General features: G+C 39.4%; 1 protein-coding gene across 18 annotated transcripts in view; it reads right to left on the bottom strand.

Moving 5' to 3' along the window:
• RBMS3 (RNA binding motif single stranded interacting protein 3) overlaps positions 1-17478 on the bottom strand; it is a 1606934-nt gene that overhangs the window by 136706 nt on the left and 1452750 nt on the right. For all 18 annotated transcript variants that reach the window (XM_062215492.1, XM_062215511.1, XM_062215613.1 and 15 more), the window contains one exon: positions 14992-15098. In XM_062215492.1, coding sequence (XP_062071476.1) covers positions 14992-15098 — 107 coding nt within the window. The remainder of the gene's footprint in view (positions 1-14991; positions 15099-17478) is intronic.

Raw genomic sequence — 17478 nt, 5'->3', positions numbered from 1 at the left:
CAATGAATATTTTCTTTTTTTCAAAACCCCTTTCCTTTGACCTGTGTGATCCTCTCTCCTTGTTTTCTTCTGACCTCTTGGAGAGCAATTTCTTTGTTGGCATTCCTTGCTCCTACTGCTTTTGAGATGCCAGAGCTGAGGGCAGGGTTCTCCCTCTCTCCTTTGCCTCTAGACAGTGACAGCATTCACTTCCTGATCCCAACTAACATCCATGTCCTGGTGATTCCCAAATCTTTGTCTCAGAAGGTTCGTTTCTGTTCTGAATTCCAACCACATTCCAAGTTAAATTAGGGATTTCAATGCATGGTCACTGCCTTCTTACAAACTACCATCTGTTATTTGGGATTTACCAATACCTTTTGGTACAATATCCTCTCCTGTCTTTTCTCAAAAGTCTCCTTCCAATCCACCAGCCATACAATGTGTTGTGAGGCTTGCACATGAAAGATGCATCTGAAGACACTGTGATACTTCCTCTCAGTGGTAGCCTGCAAGATACAACTCTTCGTGACCTAGTCCTTTGGACCTACTGATGTCTACAATGTCCCCGTGCAACTCTGCATCCCAGCTTCACCAGACCCAGCCATAGACTCACCACGCCCTGGAGCAGTGCTGCCTGGGCTTTAGCAACTGCAGTGTTTCGGCCTTGGGAAAACTGAAATTATATTCTGCCAGCCTGACTAGATGCCACAGCCTCATAAAGCCCTACTCTGTCTCTCTTTCCCTCCCTCAGGTAGCATGTGTGCTGCCTTTACTCTCCCCCACATGACCCAAGACAGGACCATGATTTGCCATGTGTGTCTCCCAATAGTTCTTGGCCATGTCCATCATAGGATTTCCTCCTCCTAGTCCAGTGCTTGGAGTGTCACACATGCTCAATCAATGCGTGTTAAATGAATTAATAAATGACTTACAGAAAATTACAGTTAAATTTGTATTTCAAAATGGAATCTGAATGTACTTTTAATTTTTCCTTCTGAAAACAGTGAAATTTCTCTTTGGAAAACTACAGCTGCAGTCAGGGAAACTTCGAGGGAAAATGTTTTAGCCCTTGACTGTCTACAGAGATTGGGAGTGGAGAGGAAGATGACTATCGGGATGCCAGGAGACCTCTCCAATGCAGTCAGAGAGCCAAGGTGCCTGGATTAAACCATGGAAAGGGGCCTAGGATGGATCAGGGGCAGCTGAGAAACCCGCAGGTCTTTCTTCTCAGAATGGACACCCAGAGTTGGGAGAAGCAAAGGACTGTTAAAAGTCATCTTGACATTTTCAAGAGGATGTTTAGGAATCAAGCAAATGAGATGTAGAATGCAAGAGATTTATCACTTCTTAAAAGTAGCAAAATAACCAGAGAAAAAAGAGAAAATTAACTTCTCTGTGTTTGGGAAAAGAGCATCAAGGGGAGTCATAACGTGGCTGCTTATGCACTGTGTCATCGCAGTAGCCCTCCTTTCTGGCTCTTGCTAAATTCTGCCCTTGGAAGACAAAATTTCTCCCTTATATAGCAGCAGAGAAGGGCAAGATAAAAAGAGGCCAACAGAATTCAGACTGGAAGGCTGAGAAATCCTTTTGGCTGTACAGAGAAAAACTTGACTAAAAAGGAAGCAAAAGAGAAATAGAATAGTATTTTATGCTATGGCAGGTTGAGTGTAAAAAAAAAATCTTAGTAAAAGAGTTCTAGGGGCTGAAGTTGTGGCAGAGCAGGTGGAACCACCACCTGCAGCACTGGCATCCCATATGGGCACTGGTTGGAGTCCCAGCTGCTCCACTTCCTATCAAGTTCCCTGCTATGGCCTGGGAAAGCAGCAAAGGATGACTCAACTGCTTGAGCCACTGCACAGGCATGGGAGACTTGGAGGAGGCTCCTGGCTCCTGGCTTCAACCTGTCCCAGCCCCACCGCTGAGGCCATCTGAGGGGTGTACCAATGGATGGAAGATCTCCCCTTGTCTGCTTTCTCTGTAACTGACTTTTAAATAAATAAATAAATAAATCTAAAATTAAAAAAAAAAGTTCTAGACTGAGTATGCCATCAAACCCATAGTTAAATTAATCCTTGATTTGCAATTATAAAAAAGATATCAAGATAATGTAATTATAGTTTATGTAGATGCATCTGTTTTATCTCAGTCTAAATGAGTGAATTTCATAGATTCCAAGACACAGTTTTGTATTCTTCCTTCACATTTTAAAAATCTGTGAAACTGGATACCACATGATAATTGATGGCATTGCCAGTTTGCCAAGTTCCTTTTCTCTGTTTTTAGTGGCACTTAAAATACTATTTCATCTTCAATGAACAGTGTGTTACAGTCAATGACGTATCCTTTTAGATGCCACCAGAGCATGGTTAAGTAGGATAAAAACAGAAAATGCTGAGGTTGCTTCTAGGGTGAGCCTGTAGAGGAAAGTTCCAGAAATGTGGCTTCTTCCAGGTCTCTTTTATAGGCTGATGGCTATAAACTACGGCTTACACATTGATGGGGTCAATTCTGAGTGTGATAGCAGGTTGGAACGCAGTGCCAACAGCTCCAGAAATCTCCCACCTGGGTAATATCCCATTTACTTGCTTGGCCAGTGGAGACTTAGCAGGAAAATACAGAGGACAGGCAGATACATTTTCAGTCTTTCCCACTGTCATGGCTTGCGATAATCTTCCCAGCCTGAAGACTCCCCCAGTTTCCTCACTCACACCCCTGTCCTATGAATATAAGAATGCTGTCTCATCCTTTCCCTTCAGAACACGGGCTAGGCAGAGGACAGGAGCTCATCATCAATTATGTTATATCCAAAATTACACTACCACAGGATTTGTAAGATTTATCCTTAGCAACCATATGTTAGTAAATATTGGATCTAGAGCTTTGAAATAGCACACATAAATGACTAAGAGAGTTGTCATGCTGAGTTATTGAGAATTCAAGTCTTTATGCCAATGGGAAGGTTTCTTTGACAGATTAGAAAGGCTATTCATTTACCTTGAGACTGCTCTCTAAATTACAGGCAAATATATGAAATAAATAACACCAGAGCTGGAAAGCTAGCTAAAAACCCGACTTGCCAGTACTTACTTCTTCATAAGAGGCAATATCTGTTCTCAAGGTCATACATAAGAGGATTTTTTAAAGTTCATGGAAAAGGGATATTGTGAAAAAGTGCATCAATTTGAAAATGATTTTGCATAAAAAATAGACGTATCATCTACTTCCATTTTCCATGAACTGTCTGGAATACCCTCATATGTAAATGCTCTGCTTTGGCTCAGAAATCAAAAGACTATTTGTAGAACCACGAAATGTTGGTAGATACATCTTAATTATCTTCCGAGATCTTGTTAAAGAATCAGGCATCTAATTATCAAGCTCTATACTCGAAACAAAAGAAACAGTTTTGAACTAAATAGGTGATTGCTCCTAAATGGCCAAAGAAATCTTGAGTTTAGATGATATTACTAAGTTTCCCAAATAATTCTGTACACATATTATTTCATATGAATTGTTTTTCAGTCCTCAAAGCATTTTTGTCTCCAGTGGTTCATTGGGATAGTACTTCAACTCTATATCTGTTAAGCATAAATTTTCTAGTGGTGCAATGTTGTAAAATTAAATTTTTGCCAATTTGGCTTCAAATACAACATAAATGGTATATTCCTAGAGATCAATTTCCATTCCCATAATTGATAAGAAGGATGTTGAGTAGTGGCTGATCAAATAATTAAAGAGTTGGGTGCAGCTTTCAGAGTAAAAAAAAATTTTTTTTTTGAATTGTGTCTTGCTTTCCTTACTGCTAAGAATGTGCTTTATAGCAGTGTTGGTAACAGCTAGTGACAGCCAAATGCTTTCAAGAAACGCAACACATTCTAGTGAGAGCATTCCCTATACACAGGGATATGACTTTCCCTCCATCTGCTATGTAGCATGCTTGTGACACATTTGCTATGACTTCCAAAGTCATGTGTGTAACCTTTAACATCAGTATTTACCCTACCAATGGGACCTATTTTGGTTCCCAAAGTGGGTCGCCAGTTTTCTCCCTCCATGCAGACAGGTGAAGTGGTTAAACTAGATGACTATAAATGACGGTAACATTGCTTCTGTGTGTTAGGTTAAGGACTATGTCTTTCAAAAGAAGGTATGAGAGGATGTACACTGGGTGGAATGTTTCATGGTCTTTGTGAAATGATTACAAGCCAATGGATCACTCATAGATTTATTAAATTAATGAGAATAGAACCAAGGTTTTCCATGAAATCCTTAGAAAGTTTTGCTGTTGTCAGTTGAATGCAGTAAGAAATATCATTTTCAAATGCATCACAACTGATAATTGGTTAACACAATTCCTGAATTAGTGGCAACTAATTCACTGATAACTTTCGATACATATTCCAATTATCCTATTTAAATTAACGGGAAGGACATGAGCTTAATCAATAGACTGAATCCTACTCAGTAACAAGAAGCATAAAAGAAGATTTAGTTGATTCTTGTTATTCCTAATAGTTTTGTTCTTCAGAATCCTCACGAACAGTAAACCAGCTCAACACTGAACCAGTTCCCCAGGGTTAATACAGGGTTGCCTCTGGCCACAAGACTTTCACCAGCTTGTCAATACATAGTCTTGTTTTGCCTATCAATCTAGAAACATCTACTTAATATCTATCATTGACACATTCACATTGAAATCATGGCCAATAACATTATAAACTGTGACCGAAAGGTTATCCCTACTTTTTCCTATAATTTCTCAGAATTCTGCTTAGTAACACTACACAGCATTTCAGCCTGACATTTTGGGGCCTTAAAAATAGGGAAATAACCAATAAAAAGCAAAAAATAAATGAAAATTATAGCTCTGTGTAAACTGTGAAAAGGTTACTTGTTCACAGAGAGCTGAAACCTTTTCAAGGTCAGTTGAGAGTGTGCCCATCAGGAGCGCAGAGCTTTCCCTACTCTGCATGTCTGCACAAGACAGAGAGCACCACATGTATTGATTCTGGGTTTACAGATAAACTGTTGTGAATGGGAAAATCTGCCAGTGTGAGCCTGTGAATAATGAAGAGCAACTGTACCTTTTTGCAAACCCATTTATTTCATGAGTCTGTCTTTTGCACACAAAAGAAAATTTGACCTATGACATTAATAGCTCTGTTTGTAAGGACACTGAAAGCTACACAGAAGAATTTGGTAATATCACCCCTTCTAGGTAGATCAGGACACGGCAGTCCAACAAATATTTGCATTCAGCACTGGGAGACAACTGTACAGGCAAGAAAATCCCTATTTTTCATTTCTTTGCTGAATATAATACACTAAGAATTATGGCAATAAGATACTCCTGACAAAGATAATCGCTTTGGAGGACAGGGGAAAGTCCTTGAGTATGAGGAGTCCTCCTCATAGAAAGCAAGGTTGCCTAAGCACTTGGGAAGTCAAACATTCGTTTTCAGTATTTGCCGGAATGAGTACATTAGTAATTCTTCTTTTGCTTTAAGGACACTAACCAGGTAATTTATCAGTTCTTAACAGTAGCTCAAGATTTTGCTTGATTTTTTTTTTGCAATACTTCCTGTTTTTCCTTCCTTCACTTTTTTTTCTTCTTTCATCTTTTCCATCAAAACCTTCCTTTCTCATCCAGTTCTTGGCATTTATGATAATATGACTTTCAAGAGAAATTGACTATAAAATTGAAAACCACCTAATGTCTTAAAGGATGCATTATGGTTTGGAATGTGATCTTATAAAAACATGAATATTATGTGGCTCAAAGTTAAAATTTGTCAATATGGACTTAATTTTTGCATGTGCTTTATGACATAAGTAAAAAATGCAGCTGGAAGATTACAATGTTGAGAAACTTTTTTTTAAATCAATGTTGTACCCTCAAAAAATAACTCCTGTTTGTAAAATGACATGCTATAAATTTGGAGATGAAGGTGTTAAAGCATCCTAGTGGCAGTGGCACAGGGTAATGCTGGCTTTCAAACTAAAAACCCCCAAGAGTGTTGATGGTTTCATGATAGTTATAGTAACAGCTACTGCTTGGGCAATTATAGTTGGCCAGACGCTTACATCATTTAGTGCTTTAACCCTTCCACTTCACTGAAGACATCTGATCCCTAAATATATACTTTTAACCAGTTTCATTCTACTGGTGAGAAAAACAAAGGACTTTGAAAAACATGACCAGAGTTGTCACTCAGCTTAGAGGTTGTAGATTTGTGATTCAAATTCTAGAGTATGGGTCCAGTGTTGTGGTGTAGCAGGTGGAGTCAATGCCGGTGATGCTGGCATTTCACCAGTGTGCCGGTTCCTATTCTGGACCATCTCCCTGCTAATGGCCTGGGAAAAGCAGCTGAAGATGGCTCAATTACCTGGGCCCCTGCGACCCAGCTAGGAGACCTGGAAGAAGCTCCTGGCTTTGGTCTGGCCCAGCCCAAGCCACCACTGTGGTCATCTGGGGAGTTAACCAGCAGATAGAAGACTCTCTCTCTCTCTCTCTCTCTCTCTGTGTGTGTGTGTGTGTGTGTATGTCTCCCTCTCTCTCTGTAACTCTTTCAAATAAGTAAACCTTTTAAAATATAGTTTCCCTTTAACCTAATGTAGAGTGCCTGGAAAATTGTGTGGAAAAAAAAAAGTACACAGTATCAGGCAAATCCCAAATAGTGATACACCCTATTCCTTAAAATTCAGAATTATTATTCTCAATGGGTGCATCAAAGGTCTTAAGATTCATTAAATATGCACACTTGAAAGCCCAAGTTGCTTCAGGAAACATTTTTCCTCCCTGTGCCACTCAGCACCCAAGGGTATAAAGACTTCTCGGCTGGCAAGCTGGAGCTTCCCAAATGTGGGCAGCACCTCTGCTGTACAAGTGTACATCAATCAATTTTTCAGTTACCCATTCTGGAAAACAAACAAAAACCAGTTAATATTTAGCAACAAGGCACATGGGAATAGACGTTCTTGTGACTTTGGTTTTTGTTGTTATTCTCTTTACTACTTTGGCTTGCCTTTTCTTTTACTGTTGCATAGTATGAAGCTAGTTGTAGTCAATGATTTGATTTCGAGAACACTAAATTACATTCCTTTCCACTTTTCATCTCCTACTCTGTAAACAGGTGTTTAGGGCTCCAAGGGAGGAGGAAATTTCTGTGTGTGTTTATATCATGTCCCTAGCACCATGTCCCACGCTATGCAGTAGACACTCAATGAGTCCTTGTTGACTAACTGTTTTCTGTTTAAGATTGTTATTCAGTATTATCTTTTAAAAAATCTCTTCCAAGCGGAAGGCTGAAAAAAGTAGTCATACACTGAGAAAGAAAGAAACCAAATAGGAAACATAATGAGATATATATTTAAGATTTATGTGAAAGAGTGAGAGAGAGACAGATATCTTCCATCTGTTGGTTCACTCCCCAGATGGCCACAATAGCCAAGGCTGGGCCAGGCCAAAACCAGGTGCCAAGAACTCCATCCTGGTCTCTCCTAAGGGTGTCAGAGGCCCAAGTATCTTTTTTTAAAAGATTTATTTTATTTATTTGAAATACGAGTTACAGAGAGAGGTAGAGGTAGAGAGAGACAAGTCTTCCATCTGCTGGTTCACTCCCCAAATGACTGCAATGGCTGGAGCTGAGCCAATCTGAAGCCAGGAGCCAGGAGCTTCTTCTGAGTCTCCCGCATGGGTGCAAGGGCCCAAGGACTTGGGCCATCTTCTGCTGCTTTCCCAGGCACATTAGCAAGGAGTTGGATCAGAAGTGGAGCAGCTAGGATTCAAACCGGCTCTTATATGGGATGCCGGTGCCACAGGAGGAGGCCCTGCCTGCTACGACACAGCGCTGGCCCCAAAGGGCCCAAGTATTTTGCAATCAACTACTGCTTTCCCAGTGCATTAAAAGGGAGCCAGATCAGAAATGGAGCAGCAATGACTCAAACCAGCAGTCTGAAATGGGCTGCTGGCAAGACAAGCGGCACTAAGGCCTCTGCATCACAACACTGGCCCTGTGAATGTATATTTCTATTACACCTTCAGGGCAAGGCGTCATTCCTTCTACCTCAGTGTACTCTCAGCACATAGCAGGCAGCATCCGCCAATGAAGAGGAAATGCTGGATGATAACAACAGATGATGGTGTGATAAAGACAGAGTTGGAAATCATAATTATGATGCCAAATCTGTTTTCACATTCATTCAAAAAACAAGTAAAAGCAATCGCAAAAAGAAAAACTGAATATATCCCTCTAAGAAAACGTTTGTTCATCTAGAATATGAAATGCAAAACGTAACTCCTGTGTTATTGACACACTATCTGCCTATTAAGTCTAAAAGGACCTATTTTATTTATTTATTTATTTATTTATTTATTTATTTATTTATTTATTTTTACAGGCAGAGTGGACAGTGAGAGAGACAGAGAGAAAGGTCTTCCTTTTCCATTGGTTCACCCTCCAATGGCCGCCGCGGCCGGCGCGCTGTGGCCAGCGCACCGCGCTGATCCGATGGCAGGAGCCAGGTGCTTCTCCTGGTCTCCCATGGGGTGCAGAGCCCAAGCACTTGGGCCATCCTCCACTGCACTCCCTGGCCACAGCAGAGAGCTGGCCTGGAAGAGGGGTAACCAGGACAGAATCCGGCGCCCCGACCGGAACTAGAACCCGGTGTGCCGGCACCGCAGGCGGAGGATTAGCCTAGTGAGCTGCAGCGCGGGCCTTAAAAGGACCTCTTTTTCTCAATCATAAATTGGTTTATTCAGAATGAAGAATTCCTCTAAATGCCTTGAGGCACAACAACGGGGAAGAGGCTGGGTTTGGAACCATGTTTGTTAGCTCTGCCCGTGCTCGGCACAGGAAATCCTGTCCACCTGACCTTGGATGCCTCACTTCATGTTCTGGCACTGAGAAGAATTTTTATTAGCAGCTCTGAGTAGATAAGAGTTCTATAACTTTACAGTTTGTGGGGAAATTTTCAACTATCACTGAAAACAAGATGACTTCACGTCTGACAACATATTCTCTGGGCTATAACAAGAGGTTATAACCTATAGGCAATAATAAATCACTTAGCTTAAGTTGACTATAATAAAATTGATAACCTTAACTTTCAGCTCATTAATAGTGGATTTTGTGAGTACATTAATGGAAACTGCTAATTTAAGGAAAATAAAGTATACTATGTCAGTATGTTATATCCCTTCAATACATTTTTCATACTAACACATTCAGACAAGTTCATAGCACAGCACTGATGGATGTCACTGTTGCTATTGTGCTAGATAGATAGATAGACTGATTGATTCTATACCCAGAGGCCTTTCTCTTGGGCAAATGAAAAGGCATTTAGATGATTTCAAGAATCTTGCCTCACCGAAAGCTTGTTTTTTAATTGGTAACAGTTAAGGAATTCCAAACCTTAATATGTAGTCTTTAGAATGCATAAAAATCTTATTTGATTTTTCTTTTCAAGATACCCTGTAACCTATTCTTGGGAACCTTCATATTGATCATTAGCAATATTATATTATTATCTTCAGTTCATTTTCACATGAAGACTGCAAAGATATCTTGTTAAATGTTTCCACAATATCATAGTTAATATAGGTAGAGCATTGGATAGAAATAAAAATATATTTATTATTGTTCATTGCTTTTAAATCAGCAGGAGCAGAGAACTGTAAATAAGATACAAGCAAGAAATGCCATTTTGTTGTTTTTATAATGAAATCTTGGCAATTTAAAGCTAAACATATGAGTCATTTGTCCATTTGCCATATCTCTTCTATGTGTTCATGGCCAAAATACTGTTTCTTGGAAGTTGAATTCCCAAAACAATTGTTATCAATGACATTTACTGTCTCAATCAACATAGGGCTTGGGAATATCTTATGAAAGCTTGCTCAGAGTTTTGAAGCCAGTGGGAACTGCTGTGTTCCTGATGTTTATACTATTGAAGAATAAAATACTCACAAAAATTTTGGTGAATTGGCATTATAGTCCATAATTTGAACCTTGGCATTTTCTTATACTTGAAATTTCTTAAGCAAATTCACAGACGAGTCACAACTACAATCAACATAAAGCAATTTCAAAATTTTGAGTAACTCTCATAGTCATAGTGGAAATTTATCTTTTGATTTGATTCACAACCTTTACAACACAGTTGAGGAAAGGCTGTTTAGATAGATAGATAGATAGATAGATAGATAGATAGATAGATAGATATAGATAGATAGATAGATATAGATATATAGATATGACATATACTGCCAATTAGAGTGTGTGTCTGTGTGTACTGTTGCAGTGGGGGCAGCAACTGAATGAATGAATGAATGTGTAATTTAGTTTGCAATTACTTTTACGGAGGCACTAAAATACCATCAATCAGATTTTGAGTTGCTTATCTGGGAAATTTATGTAGCTATTTGCTTTTTGATCAGCTGTTCTTATTATTTGAGGCATATAGAGACAACTTTGGTGGTTTCTTGGTAGTTATTGGAAATATATCATTTTGGTAACACAGAGAAAGGAGCAATGAGTCCTTTATGTGTCCAATATCCATTTGTAACTGGTTGGGAACATTCTTGGTCCCAGCTCAGCTGACTGAAGAGAAGTACAAACAAGGTCAATTTGGGCAGCGTTTTGCTTGCAAAACTGAAAATACAGCCTCACGGGTAATAGATCAGCTGGCACTATAGTATCATGGGGGTAGAGTAGTGAGGTCATAGCTGTGATAAAGTGAGGCTACTTCTGAGCTGCAGATCACATGGGAAACTTTCACCACCAGTGTGACACAGGCATTGTCCAAAGAGATGTAAGTGCTGAAGTCAGACCATGGCAAGTCCTAGAGGAGACACCACAGTGGGAAAGGAAGCTGGATAGCACTGATGCACTAGGGCCATGGTTATTTATAAAGTGATACAAAATTATTTCAATGTTTAACAAGCTGCTAGGCTCTTCTACTGTATGAAATTTGAATATCAACCTTGTTTGTGGCTTAGTTTCTCTAGGATAGTGGTTCTCAAAGTTTAGCCAAAGGACATTTGAGTTGCCAATGTCCTTCGGAGAATCTATCCAGTTCTCCCTATTCAACCTCCTATCTGGATGGAGTTGGAGTTTATGCTTATGATTAAAACAAAATAGCATGGAGCAACAGGTTGAGTGTTGAAGGAGATGCTCATCTTTTACTCAGATGGACATCAGAGTGAGTTTTAAAACTGCGAAACAGTGCCACTCCAAGAAAAATTTCTTTCAAAAATATTATATTGTAATAAAAATATAACATGTTTGTAAACATGCTACAGTTTCAGTTAATTTTTTAAAATTATAATAAATAATTTTAAAAGAATAAAGGGATCCAGAGGCCACACAGTTTGAGAATTTGAACAGTAAAAATTGTAGGACACAAGAGAAATAGGACTTAACAGTTCCAACACCTAACGGTCACAACATCCTACTCAGCATCCCAGTTGTCCCCTGAAAGATCAGTTACTAACTTTACACTAGACCCATGCTTTCATTTATGCAGGAACATGGTCAGTAGCATATATTTATATTTTAAAAGTTTGTTAGTTTTCACTAATTTATGTATATAAAAATCTCAGTATTAGATTTTTCATAGAGAAACACATTCCAAACTATGTCAATAAAATTATTATCAAATTGCCAACCAGAAGAAAACAGCTCTAAATTAAAATTCAAAATTTAATTAGTCTATCAAGTAAAATATTTATGGTATTCCTAATATGTTTACCATTTACAAATTTTGTATTTAAGCATTTCATCAGAAATCCTTTTCACATTATCATTTTTTACTTGACTTGCAAGACAGGAATAGGTGGTATTAGCCTGGATACTGCTTTTTCAAATCCTGAGGCAGCAGAATTTAAATTAATATCTTATACATAAGACAAACAGTGATTGAAAAATAAATCAGTGTTTTATATCTGAAGTCAAACATCCCAAAGGATCTCCTTATAACATTGAAATTCCAACTCCAGTGTAAAGGTAAAAGAGAAATAAAATCACCCATCAGAAATGGAGTTCAAGCAATCATGACACTGGATTAAAAAGAGAGACAAATTCTCTCTGAGCATCTGACTGTGTTCTTGCTTTGATTAGCGCTTTTATTCATGCAATCATCATGGTCAAAGACCTTAAGGAGAGAATGTAGCTTTTACCCCCAAGTGACTAACAGGAGCAAACACAAATTGTCTTGTAAGATATCATTCATTATATGAGGAGAACCAATTTCAGAAGTGTTGAAGTGTGGAAAAACATTAGTGCAAAACATGTGTCTTAAAATCAATAAAATGCAGTAATTAGAATTTAGTTGTATATAAAAATTAATTAAAATGGCTTGTATGGAATTAATTTGGATTATGTTATACTTTATCAGTCATGCACATATACTTTGAATTATTCTAGCAAGTTAAATGTAAGGGGAAATAGAAACAAAACAGATAGAATGTGGGTTCACAAAATTATCCAACATTTTAGTTGTATCTATTTCAAAGACCATAGTCAAGCTGTAAAAAAACTAACAGGCTGATTCTCCAACCAAGATATTTGATAAGCATATTTCTAAGGTATGATATTTCTTTTCCTTATCTTTTTCCTTGTGAATGTGTCTACACATGTAGATTTTTTTTTTTTTTTTTGCCACAGATAACTTTGGTATGGCCCCTTGGTTCTGATAGTTCAATAGGAAAATCTATATAGCTCTTACAAAGATGAGAAACAAACCTCTAATAACTACGTCTATGGTCATATATTTGAGTGGTGGTTAAAATACTGCTTGGGCCATGTGGGAGCATGTGGATTGCAGTCCCAGCTCACATCAGATTTCTGCTTCTTGCTAATGCACACCTCGGAGGCAGCAGCACATAGCTCAAGCACCCATGTCCCTGCCACCCATTCGGGATACCTAAACTGAATTTCAGGCTCCTGGCTTTTGCCTGTCCCAGCCCTGGTAGTTACTAGGATTTGAGGACTCAACCAGCAAACAAAAGATCTCTATCTGTCTTTCAAATAAAATGAAAACAAATCAATAAAAATTTTAAGAAAAAAAAAAAGCACTTCTCAATGATATGGTGTTCTGGGTCCTACAGTTAATTCCACTATCATTTCATGCTATAGTGCCTATGGTGTTTCTCTTTCACTGAACTAAACAATAGCAAAATGGCAGCTGTAACTCTGGATCTTTTCTGTTTATTATTTCGGTTTCCAAGAAATGCAGACTCAAGTGAAGTGTTCTGCTATAATTGCCGAATATTGTTGGATAGTAATATTACAGATTCTTAGGGAGACAGGAACTAAACTTTCAGTCCTTGCTAGGTTATGTAGCTGAGTCTTGGGACATTTGGTTATGGTCTGTGATCTGAAGTTATCTCTATTCAGTAGATATTGTATTCAAAGCAATTTCCAAATGTCAAAGGGGTTTTTCTAGACTGTGGATGTTTGGTATAAGTTGCATGTGATGAACGCAATGAGGCACCAGCTATTTTCTGGAGGCAATGAGGTTACTTGCATATGCAGTAATTTGCATGCAAAAGACACATGGATCAATGCCCCCATTTCTTTATCAGAACATAATATAAACTGCCTTTCCAAATTTGAAAATATTGCAACTCTTGCCTTTTTTTATTAGCTTCCGATTCTCAGCGATGATTGTGTTTTTCACATCTTACTATAATGAGTTGTAGATTCTACACTTCTTGAATGAAACTATATACTTAAGCTGGAGATTTGAGACCTGCTTGGGAATACTAAAAACAGACAGTCTCAGAAACTGAAAAATGGCTAAAGGTTTGGCTGAGAACAATACTGACCCCTATCTTTCCTACAACGGCTCTCTCTGTATTAAAAATATAAAATGTTGCGCCGGCACTGCAGCGCAGTAGGTTAATCCTCCACCTAGGTTGCCAGCATCCTATATAGGCAATTGTTCTAGTCACGGCTGCCCCTCTTCCAATCCCACTCTCTGTTACGGCCTGGGAAAGCAGTAGAAGGTGGCCCAAGTGCTTGGGTCCCTATATCCGCCTGGGTGACCTGGAAGAAGCTCCTGGCTCCTGGCTCCTGGCTCCTGGCTTCAAATGGGTGCAGTTCCGGCCAGTGCAGCCAGCTGGGGAGTGAACCAGTGGAGGAAGACCTCTTTCTGTCTCTCTTTGCCTCTCCTTCTCTCTCTGTGTAACTCTGACTTTTCAAATAAATAACTAAATCTTAAAAAAAAAAAAATAGAAATTACAGAAGGAAGCTCTTCTATTGAAATTAGGTCCTTGGCACAAAATGACATTTATTTTAGTCATACAAACAACTCCATTCCTTTTCGCAAATAAAAATCCTTATAGAGGACCAGAGATGCTTTTCCTGTCTTACCAGAAAAGCAATTCAAGGAAATCCAGTCCCCAGTGGCTTGGGTCCATAAGCTGGCCTTTCTACCAATGTGTATTAGGAGGCAAAATGCCTTTTATTTTCATTGTATGTATCAATTTTCTTCCTTATTACTCACCAACAGGAAATGTCCTATTTTATATTGATATACACGTCAATAGCGGACACAACAGCACATACTGAACATATGGGCATATGCATAAACATGCATATGTGCAAGTGGCTTATTGGAAACAGGATGAAATAAATCTCAATATGTCCTTGCTTTTTTTAAAATACAAACATTCTTCTATCCATATTGATTTCACTGAAAATGTTTTCTAACTCACACCTTCATTTTATAATTCTTATACAATTACAAAGCAGTTCTTTATGGTTATGTCTTTCAGTGACTTCTTTTCGGGTTCAATTGTGGTTAAAGACAGAATTAGTGCGTGTAGAAATGAGGCCAATGTTGAAGTCCTATACTCCTCTTCCAGTCATTTCACCCTGAACACAATACAGGACTGCTCATTGGGCCCTTTCAAGGCCATTTGGTTTTCCATGGGGATGTGTGTCTCTCTGCCCTTCTGAGAAATGCCAAGTCTCTGAGCACAAGCTGTCAGCCAGCACTCACCTCCCCTTCCCTGGGCCACGGCCTCCCATTCTGGGTATATTTGCCTTGATTCTGGCGCTTCTTTTGTCCTCCATCTGCGAATTTGCACAGTAAAGGCTCACTGGGGGCTGGAAAGACAAGAAACCAATTTTACATTAGCAAATTCCCCTTCAAAATAAGTGATCATTTGAGTCACAGCAGTGCTTTGTAATGAATATCTTTTGAAGTAACATCTTGGTTCTAGAGAGATATTTGGCCCCTTTCAGTCTTGGCTGCTGTTCTAACTGGGCTTCAAAAACCGTACTGGCAGACCTTAAAAGAAGATAATAAATATTGCTGAAAAATAATCAGTCAAGGCAGAATGTGAACTTGCCTTAGAAGTAAAGAGGCAAGCATCCACCCTGCTAGTAGTGTGAGAGACATATTCCTGATTGCTATTTGTGTGGGGCTAAATATTTCTCCCTCTGGCAACTGTGTTTTCCCTGAAGAAAACACAGGATTTGCTTTTGGAAAGAGATGGAGCTCTGTTCTAAAGAGGGAGATATTGGGCTAATTGCAACCAAAATTAGCTTTGTTTTCTCATTCACCCTCTGCATTTCAAAAAGGCTAGAAGCTGATCCTTCACCCAACCCTTTCCACTCCAGTAAAATCTCATCAGCATCTGAGGGAGAACAAGTTAGTGAATATTTAGTGAAGCCACAAGATAAAATATAGTCAAAGGCATGGTCGTAACTCATGAATCACAGACTGATTGTGATGGTCTTTACGTGAATTTATTTTCTAGGAAAAAGTAACCAGAACTCTTCTTTCAACTGAAATATTACCAGATGACAATTTTTGAAAACCCAACAGGGCAGAATTATTTATTCCCTGGGGATTGATGGGCACCTCCACATTCCTTCCCCAATGGAAAATTCTATTTTCCTAACAAACTTGGTCAATACATTGAGGTGGCTGGGAGGGTTTGTTTGTTAGTGCGTGTGTTTGAAAAAAGTACATATCAATTCAAAGTTTACAGTCTGAAGATGAAAGGAGATCCTCTTCCACCACACCCTGAGAAAACGTGTTCTGTTGAAAATGGGTTGTAGTCATGGCCTTCAATCCTGGCCCCTCCACATATTCCTGCCCTTTGCCAGGTAATTTTGTGGAGCTCACTCCCCAGCTCTTAGTCTGGCCCCATGGGAATGACTTTAGCAAGGGAGATGTTAGCAAATGGGATATAAGCAGAAGCTTGATATGGACACAAGCATTGGGGCTGTCTATTTGAACATGCCCAGGCCAGGCTCCTGAAGTAGGGAGGCATCCTTAACACCAAGGCTGTATTAGGTCATCAGTGGCCAGTCACCAGCAGCACCTGCTGGGATGCAGAGCTGACCCACAGTGCACCATGAGCTCAGGTGTTGCCAGTCAAGGTGACTCCACCAATGTGTCAACTAAAGAAACATTTATTGCTTCATGTTGGTAAGACTTAGTAATTGATACACATCATTGTCTTAGTAAACTATTAATGCATTCCCTCCAAACATGCATTCTTTTCTATTCACATTGCCAGCTAGCACTGACTCATCAGATAAAGGTTAAAATTACTATGGAATTCTAATTGTTTCCAAAATCATTAGTGGAACAAGAATAAAGGCAATCAAGTATCTACAAACATGTCTCTAAAACTACATTTTTCAGATTCATTTGGCTGTAAATGTAGTCATGTTTTGCCCAATCCTTTCAGCTTACTCTTAGCTGTAGATTTCTGTTCATCAGTGTAAGGTGTCCGGCGCATAACAAATCTTCCCAGGCAGACGAATCAATTAATTCACAGGCTTTTATTGGGGTTCCGCTCCCGGGCAAGGTTCCCCGGTCCCAACAGAGCAACAGAGCGGGGGCCGGGGAAGTCGTGCGTCAGAGATTGGGAGAGCTCCTTTTATAGATTCAGGGCATGGGAGTTAAAGGTTGAGGTGGGTCTGATCCTTGGTTGACCTTTAGGCACCCGCTTGACGAGGACTTTCTTCCCCAGAAGTAGGCCTCTCCATTCCTGGAACTATAGGCCTTTCCTCCATGCGGATCCCAAAGCTACCAATCAGCACTAGAGGAAACAGCTCTGAGAGACAGGGTCACCACTGACCCAGAAAAACGAATAATAAATTATGGTTCCTGCCCCATACAGAACACACAGCTCTGTACAGCAGTCACTGTTCACCCATGAATTTTAGTGCTTTCCAGAATTTTAGTTCCTTTGGTCAACCATAAATGGAAAATTTCAGAAGTCAAAAACGTAAGAGTTTTAAATTCTGAGCTATTCTGAGTAGCATGATGAAACCCTGAGCCATCCTGCTCCTGGAATCATCTCTTTGTCCACTGTATCTGTGATGTATACACTACCCTCCATTTAGTCACTGAGTAGCTGTCTGAGTTAGCTCAGCGTTTGTGATCAAATGACCCTTATTTTCCCTCTTGATTTCATGGAGTGATCATCATTAGAACTTACAGCTGCCCTCTGAGAACTGCCAAAGG

This window comes from Lepus europaeus, chromosome 2 (genome assembly GCF_033115175.1).
Source record: "Lepus europaeus isolate LE1 chromosome 2, mLepTim1.pri, whole genome shotgun sequence".
Lineage (NCBI taxonomy): Eukaryota > Metazoa > Chordata > Mammalia > Lagomorpha > Leporidae > Lepus > Lepus europaeus.
Note: the sequence above shows the minus strand (reverse complement) of the source record. Positions and strands in the feature narration are given on the sequence as shown.